General features: G+C 46.9%; 1 protein-coding gene across 1 annotated transcript in view; it reads right to left on the bottom strand.

Moving 5' to 3' along the window:
* The window catches only part of fras1 (Fraser extracellular matrix complex subunit 1), a 275,437-nt gene extending 270,804 nt beyond the window's left edge, over positions 1-4,633 (bottom strand). The window contains exons 1-4 of the mRNA XM_055918404.1: positions 4,556-4,633; positions 4,162-4,269; positions 3,240-3,332; positions 333-492 (exon numbers count right to left, since the gene is read on the bottom strand). Coding sequence (XP_055774379.1) covers positions 333-492; positions 3,240-3,332; positions 4,162-4,269; positions 4,556-4,633 — 439 coding nt within the window. The remainder of the gene's footprint in view (positions 1-332; positions 493-3,239; positions 3,333-4,161; positions 4,270-4,555) is intronic.
* Positions 4,634-8,914: the final 4,281 nt, after the last annotated feature.

Genomic DNA, 8,914 nt, shown 5'->3' with positions numbered 1-8,914 from the left:
CATATTTAAGTAGTTATTTTTTCCCACCTGTGTTGGTGGGATCTTGTTTATGTGTAGTTGCCTGTTAGCACTCCATTGTCTTCACATTTCGTTCATTCTTTATTGTTTTTGTGCGTTTCCGTTATTAATAAACATGTGGAAACCATATCACGCTGCACCTTGGTCCGATAATTCCTGCGACGAACGTGACAGCAGCAAAGGGGAATTCCCTAGTTCAGGCGCTAGCTAGCCGCCTTGCGTAGCGCTGCAGAAGGCACCACAGCACATATATAATACATCTGACAGATACAGGAGCTAACCTGAGGCAACCTTCATTTTCTGTGAAACCCTACCTCCGCGGCGGGCACACTTGGGGCAGCAGTCTCCGGCGGGGGTGAAGGCGGTCTGGTCTGGGGGGCAGCTGAGAGGAGGACAGGGTCTCTGTCCACAGGATACACTACCCCCAGAACACACACACACCTGGCACTGGGAGACACTCCACTGACTGTCATGCTGTGGGGATCGGGGTAGTGTTTTATTAGATTGTATTCAACACGTATTTAACCAGGTAAGTCAATTAAGAACAAATTATTATTTACAATGTGAGGGGGATGTAGAGTGGGAGGGAAGGAGAGACAGAGAGACAGAAAGAGACAGAGACAGAAAGAGAGAGAGGTGTGTTGGAGAGGTGTGTTGGAGGAGCGGTGAGAGGCTTAGAACAGAGACATAACAACAAAAAGGAAAGGAAAGGAAAGGGAAGGGGAGAGGAAAGGAGAGGAGAGGAGAGGAGAGGAGAGGAGAGGAGAGGAGAGGAGAGGAGAGGAGAGGAGAGGAGAGGAGAGGAGAGGAGAGGAGAGGAGAGGAGAGGAGAGGAGAGGAGAGGGATAGAGGGGAGAAAGAGAGAACATGAACAGAGAGAAAGAGGAGAAGGAACATGTGATCTTGACCACTAGCTGTATTCTATAAGTCGCTAGTATCTCAACTCCCTATAGCCTCAACCCTAAACAAATAAATAACAACACAAATTAACATTCTATTCGTATACCACATACATGTAGCCTGTTAGTCAACCCACTACATTTTCTCACGCTTCTCTTCTCCGCTCTCCCCTTCACCAACTCAGTTAGCTAAGCCTTGAAAGGGCCCAGGAGGATCCTCTCAAAACTCAGCCTCAGTCGAGCCTTGTAAAAGTGTGAAAGACACTTGACTCTTAAGTGACACCAATGGAATCCTAAACTCTGGCCAAGGTGGTTTGTTCTACCTAAAAAGATGTCAGGTCAACCAACTCTGTGAGTAGGCAAAAGTGGAGACTAACAAGAAAACAATTGTGCATTAGGCAGAGATGATAAGATAGGGAAGAGAGAGGAGAGGGACAGAGGTAGAAGAGAGGACAAGAGAGGGAAGAGAGAGGAGGGGGACAGAGGAAGAGGAGAGGATAAGAGAAGGAAGAGAGAGGAGGAGGACGGAGGTAGAGAGGAGAGGAGCGGGACAGAGGTAGAGGAGAGGATAAGAGAGGGAAGAGAGAGGAGGTGAACGGAGGAAGAGGAGAGGATAAGAGAGTGAAGAGAGAGGAGGGGGACAGAGGTAGAGGAGAGTATAAGAGAAGGAAGAGAGAGGAGGGGGAAGAGGAGAGGAGAGGAGAGGAGAGGAGAGGAGAGGAGAGGAGAGGAGAGGAGAGGAGAGGGATAGAGGGGAGAAAGAGAGAACATGAACAGAGAGAAAGAGGAGAAGGAACATGTGATCTTGACCACTAGCTGTATTCTATAAGTCGCTAGTATCTCAACTCCCTATAGCCTCAACCCTAAACAAATAAATAACAACACGAATTAACATTCTATTCGTATACCACATACATGTAGCCTGTTAGTCAACCCACTGCATTTTCTCACGCTTCTCTTCTCCGCTCTCCCCTTCACCAACTCAGTTAGCTAAGCCTTGAAAGGGCCCAGGAGGATCCTCTCAAAACTCAGCCTCGGTAAAGCCTTGTAAAAGTGTGAAAGACACTTGACTCTTAAGTGACACCAATGGAATCCTAAACTCGGGCCAAGGTGGTTTGTTCTACCTAAAAAGATGTCAGGTCAACCAACTCTGTGAGTAGGCAAAAGTGGAGACTAACAAGAAAACAATTGTGCATTAGGCAGAGATGATAAGATAGGGAAGAGAGAGGAGAAGGACAGAGGTAGAAGAGAGGGTAAGAGAAGGAAGAGAGAGGAGGAGGATGGAGGTAGAGGAGAGGAGAGGATAAGAGAGAGGAGGGGGACAGAGGTAGAGGAGAGGAGAGGGAAGAGAGAGGAGGGGGATGGAGGAAGAGGAGAGGCTAAGAGAGGGAAGAGAGAGGACGGGGACAGAGGTAGAGGAGAGGCTAAGAGAGAGGAGGGGGACAGAGGTAGAGGAGAGGATAAGAGAGAGGAGGGGGATGGAGGTAGAGGAGAGGATAAGAGAGGGAAGAGAGAGGAGGGGGACAGAGGAAGAGGAGAGGAGGGGGACAGAGGTAGATGAGAGGATAAGAGAAATGAGGGGGACAGAGGAAGAGGAGAGGATAAGAGAGGGAAGTGAGAGGAGGGGGACAGAGGAAGAGGAGAGGAGGGGGACGGAGGTAGAGGAGAGGATAAGAGAAATGAGGGGGACAGAGGAAGAGGAGAGGATAAGAGAAGGAAGAGAGAGGAGGGGGGCGGAGGTAGATGAGAGGAGGGGGAGGAGGTAGAGGAGAGGAGGGGGACGGAGGTAGAGGAGAGGAGGGGGACGGAGGTAGAGGAGAGGACAAGAGAGGGAAGAGAGAGGAGAGGGACAGAGGTAGAGGAGAGGAGGGGGAGGAGGATGAGAGGAGGGGAGAGAGAGGAGAGGGACAGAGGTAGAGGAGAGGATAAGAGAGGGAAGAGAGGAGGGGGACAGAGGAAGAGGAGAGGAGGGGGACGGAGGTTGAGGAGAGGAGGGGGAGGAGGGGGAGGAGGAGGAGGGGAGGATAAGAGAGAGGAGGGGGACAGAGGAAGAGGAGAGGGGGACGGAGGTAGAGGAGAGGATAAGAGAAATGAGGGGGACAGAGGAAGAGGAGAGGATAAGAGAGGGAAGAGAGGGGAGAGGGACAGAGGTAGAGGAGAGGAGGGGGACAGAGGAAGAGGAGAGGAGGGGGAGGAGGTAGAGGAGAGGAGGGGGAGGAGGAGAAGAGGAGAGGAGGGGGAGGAGGAGAAGAGGAGGGGAAAGGAGGGGAGACGGCAGATCTTTTCTCTGGTCCTTCACAGCGGTACGTGTCATTGACTGACCCCATAAACAGCTTCATCATGCTGACAAGAGCCCTGGGAGGAGGGCAGGCACTGTGGACAACACTGGTTGGGAGGGATCCTCAACCGCTCTCCCTGTATAGAGAGACAGAGGGAATACAGTATCAGTGAGTCTGATAATGCTGATAAATGCTGAGTCTGATAATGTAAGAGGAAGCCATACAATTAAAACAAACACATATTTACTTTTTTCTTACTGACTTTGCTGCTTGGTTGGAAGAAGTTGTCCTTACTATGACTGAGATATGTGGTTGTCTTACCTACAGCGGCTACTGTATTTTGAGATGTCTGCCTTAGATAAATCGCCTTAGATAAATCGTCTGCTAAATGACTCATATGTCTGATGTAACACTGGGTGTTGTAGAGAAAGGCCAGCCTGTACACAGTATGCTGCTCTCCCATCTGCATCACACCATCCATCCACACCATCCATCCACACCATCCATCTATACCATCCATCCACACCATCCATCAACAACATCTATACCATACACACCATCTATATTATATATATCAAATATACCATATATACCATCTATAACATAAATACCATCTATACCATATACACCATCTATACCATAAATATCATGAATACCATCTATATTATACACACCAAATATACCATATATACCATCTATACCATATATACCATCTATACCATATATACCATCTACACCATAAATACCATCTATACCATATAAGAGAGTCCCTCCCTCCCTCATCCATACATCTATCAATCCCTCCCTCCCTCCCTCATCCATACATCTATCAATCCCTCCCTCCCTCCCTCATCCATCCATCCATCCATCCATCCATCCATCCATCCATTCCTCCCTCCCTCCATCCCTCCATCCATCCCTCCCTCCCTCCCTCCCTCCCTCCCTCCCTCCCTCTGTTATCTTACCCTCTGGAAGTCACAGTGTGGGTTGAGGCAGGTAGCAGGTTGACAGACGGTGATGTCACTATAGCATGTACACTCCTGACAGGAGTCTGGTCTCCACGACGTGTTGTTCTGTAAACATAAACAACAAACTTCCTGACTTCCAGGTCCAACAGGAAACGTGGGTCATATTTCCTGTGTAAAAGCCACTATTCCAAGCGAGACTTTTTAAACACATACAGTAGCAGTTGGTTAAAATAAACAGCAAGTCTTGGGTTGAATTATATTTATATTTTATATATTTATATATATATATCATATGTCACAATATACAACAAAAATGCTAATCTTTCCTTTGGCCCTCCTGTGGGTTTTACCATTTGCGTACAACAGTGATTGAAACAGGCTACTAAAGTACCGTACACACGTCTGCCGTCAGACACTTCTTCTTCGTGTCTTTATCTTGGTCCAACAACAACAACAACAACAACAACATACTCAGTCTGCTGTGCGTATTATTGACAGCCCTAAACAGTCCTGAACTAGTACAGATAAAGGAGGATGTTGAAAACTAAAGAGGCTGAGGAACCTTTTGACAAAGCAGAGTGGTTGGACAATCTGTGTAGCCTCTCTACTGCATATAGCCTCTCTACTGTATATAGCCTCGCCACTGTATATAGCCTCGCCACTGTATATAGTCTCTCTACTGTATATAGCCTCTCTACTGTATATAGCCTCTCTACTGTATATAGCCTCGCCACTGTATATAGCCTCTCTACTGTAAATAACCTCCCTACTGTATATGGCCTCTCTACTGTGTATAGCCTCTCTACTGTATTAAGCCTCTCTAATGTATATATCCTCTCTACTGTATATATCATCTCTACTGTATTAAGCCTCTCTAATGTATATAACCTCTCTACTGTATATTGTCTCTCTACTGTATATAGCCTCTCTACTGTATATAACCTCTCTACTGTATATAACCTCTCCACTGTATATAACCTCACTACTGTATATAGCCTCGAATCTGTATATAGAAACTCTCTACTGTATATAGCCTCTCTACTCTATATAGCCTCTCTATATAGCCTCTCTACTGTATATAGCCCCTCTACTGTATATAGCCCCTCTACTGTATATAGCCTCTCTACTGTATATAGCCTCTCTACTGTATATAGCCTCTCTACTGTATATAGCCTCTCTTGTATATAGCCTCTCTTGTATATAGCCTCTACTGTATATAGCCTCTACTGTATATAGCCTCTCTATTGTATATAGCCTCTCTACTGTATATAGCCTCTCTACTGTATATAGCCTCACTACTGTATGTTGCCTCTCTACTGTATATAGCCTCTCTACTGTATATAACCTCTCTACTGTTAAAGCCTATCTACTGTATATAATCTCTCTACTGTATATAGCCTCTCTACTGTATATAGCCTCTCTACTGTATATAGCCTCACTACTGTATATAGCCTCTCTACTGTATATAGCCTCTCTACTGTATATAACCTCACTATTAGTAATACACACACAGGTAGTAATACACACACAGTTAGTAATACACACACAGTTAGTAATACACACAAAGGTAGTAATACACACAAAGGTAGTAATACACACACAGTTAGTAATACACACAGCTAGTAATACACACACATGTAGTAATACACACACAGGTAGTAATACACACACAGTCAGTAATACACAAACAGTCAGTAATACACACAAAGGTAGTAATACACACACAGTTAGTAATACACACAAAGGTAGTAATACACACACAGTTAGTAATACTAGTTATTAATATACTGTATAATATGCCATTAGATGTGCGTCAGAAAGAGAGAGAGACAACCCCCCCAACACATCCTCTTGTTCTTGCTATAGACCAGTCTACCAGACACTGACCATTCTACCAGACACTGACCAGTCTACCAGACACTGACCAGTCTACCAGATACTAACCAGTCTACCAGACACTGACCAGTCTACCAGACACTGACCAGTCTACCAGACACTAACCAGTCTACCAGACACTAACCAGTCTACCAGACACTAACCAGTCTACCAGATACTGACCAGTCTACCAGACACTGACCAGTCTACCAGACACTAACCAGTCTACCAGACACTGACCAGTCTACCAGACACTAACCAGTCTACCAGACACTAACCAGTCTACCAGACACTAACCAGTCTACCAGACACTGACCAGTCTACCAGACACTAACCAGTCTACCAGACACTGACCAGTCTACCAGATACTGACCAGTCTACCAGATACTGACCAGTCTACCAGACACTGACCAGTCTACCAGACACTAACCAGTCTACCAGACACTAACCAGTCTACCAGACACTGACCAGTCTACCAGACACTAACCAGTCTACCAGACACTGACCAGTCTACCAGTCACTAACCAGTCTACCAGACACTGACCAGTCTAACAGATACTGACCAGTCTACCAGACACTAACCAGTCTACCAGACACTAACCAGTCTACCAGACACTAACCAGTCTACCAGACACTGACCAGTCTACCAGATTCTGACCAGTCTACCAGACACTAATCAGTCTACCAGATACTGACCAGTCTACCAGACACTGGCCAGTCTACCAGACACTGACCAGTCTACCAGATACTAACCAGTCTACCAGACACTAACCAGTCTACCAGATACTGACCAGTCTACCAGACACTGACCAGTCTACCAGACACTAACCAGTCTACCAGACACTGACCAGTCTACCAGACACTGACCAGTCTACCAGACACTGACCAGTCTACCAGATACTAACCAGTCTACCAGACACTAACCAGTCTACCAGACACTGACCAGTCTACCAGACACTAACCAGCCTACCAGACACTAACCAGTCTAGCAGACACTGACCAGTCTAGCAGACACTGACCAGTCAACCAGACACTGACCAGTCTACCAGACACTAACCAGTCTACCAGATACTGACCAGTCTACCAGACACTAACCAGTCTACCAGATACTAACCAGTCTACCAGACACTGACCAGTCTACCAGACACTGACCAGTCTACCAGACACTGACCAGTCTACCAGACACCAGACACTAGCCAGTCTACCAGACACTAACCAGTCTACCAGACACTGACCAGTCTACCAGACACTGACCAGTCTACCAGACACTGACCAGTCTACCAGACACTAACCAGTCTACCAGACACTGACCAGTCTACCAGACACTGACCAGTCTACCAGACACTAGCCAGTCTACCAGACACTAACCAGTCTACCAGACACTGACCAGTCTACCAGACACTGACGAGTCTACCAGACACTAACCAGTCTACCAGACACTAACCAGTCTACCAGACACTAACCAGTCTACCAGACACTGACCAGTCTACCAGACACTGACCAGTCTACCAGACACTAACCAGTCTACCAGACACTAACCAGTCTACCAGACACTGACCATTCTACCAGATACTGACCAGTCTACCAGATACTGACCAGTCTACCAGATACTGACCAGTCTACCAGACACTAACCAGTCTACCAGATACTGACCAGTCTACCAAATACTGACCAGTCTACCAGATACTGACCAGTCTACCAGACATTGACCAGTCTACCAGATACTGACCAGTCTACCAGATACTGACCAGTCTACCAGACACTGACCATTCTACCAGACACTGACCAGTCTACAAAATACTGACCAGTCTACCAGATACTGACCAGTCTACCAGATACTGACCAGTCTACCAGACACTAACCAGTCTACCAGATACTGACCAGTCTACCAGATACTGACCAGTCTACCAGATACTGACCAGTCTACCAGATACTGACCAATCTACCAGACACTGACCAGTCTACCAGATACTGACCAGTCTACCAGATACTGACCAGTCTACCAGACACTGACCAGTCTACCAGATACTGACCAGTCTACCAGACACTGACCAGTCTACCAGACACTGACAAGTCTACCAGATACTGACCAGTCTACCAGACACTGACCAGTCTACCAGATACTAACCAGTCTACCAGATACTGACCAGTCTACAAGACACTGACCAGTCTACCAGATACTGACCAGTCTACCAGACACCCTCTCCCCTCAGTCTACCAGACACTGACCATTCTACCAGACACTGACCAGTCTACCAGATACTGACCAGTCTACCAGACACTGACCAGTCTACCAGACACTGACCAGTCTACCAGATACTGACCAGTCTACCAGACACTGACCAGTCTACCAGATAATAACCAGTCTACCAGACACTGACCAGTCTACCAGATACTAACCAGTCTACCAGACACTAACCAGTCTACCAGACACTGACCAGTCTACCAGACACTGACCAGTCTACCAGACACTAACCAGTCTACCAGATACTGACCAGTCTACCAGACACTGACCAGTCTACCAGACACTGACCAGTCTACCAGATACTAACCAGTCTACCAGATACTAACCAGTCTACCAGACACTAACCAGTCTACCAGATACTGACCAGTCTACCAGACACTGACCAGTCTACCAGACACTAACCAGTCTACCAGACACTAACCAGTCTACCAGACACTGACCAGTCTACCAGACACTGACCAGTCTACCAGACACTGACCAGTCTACCAGATACTAACCAGTCTACCAGACACTAACCAGTATACCAGACACTGACCAGTCTACCAGACACTAACCAGCCTACCAGACACTAACCAGTCTAGCAGACACTGACCAGTCTAGCAGACACTGACCAGTCAACCAGACACTGAC

This window comes from Salvelinus fontinalis, chromosome 4 (assembly GCF_029448725.1).
Source record: "Salvelinus fontinalis isolate EN_2023a chromosome 4, ASM2944872v1, whole genome shotgun sequence".
NCBI classification, from domain to species: domain Eukaryota; kingdom Metazoa; phylum Chordata; class Actinopteri; order Salmoniformes; family Salmonidae; genus Salvelinus; species Salvelinus fontinalis.
This window is presented reverse-complemented; position numbering and strand designations above follow the sequence as displayed.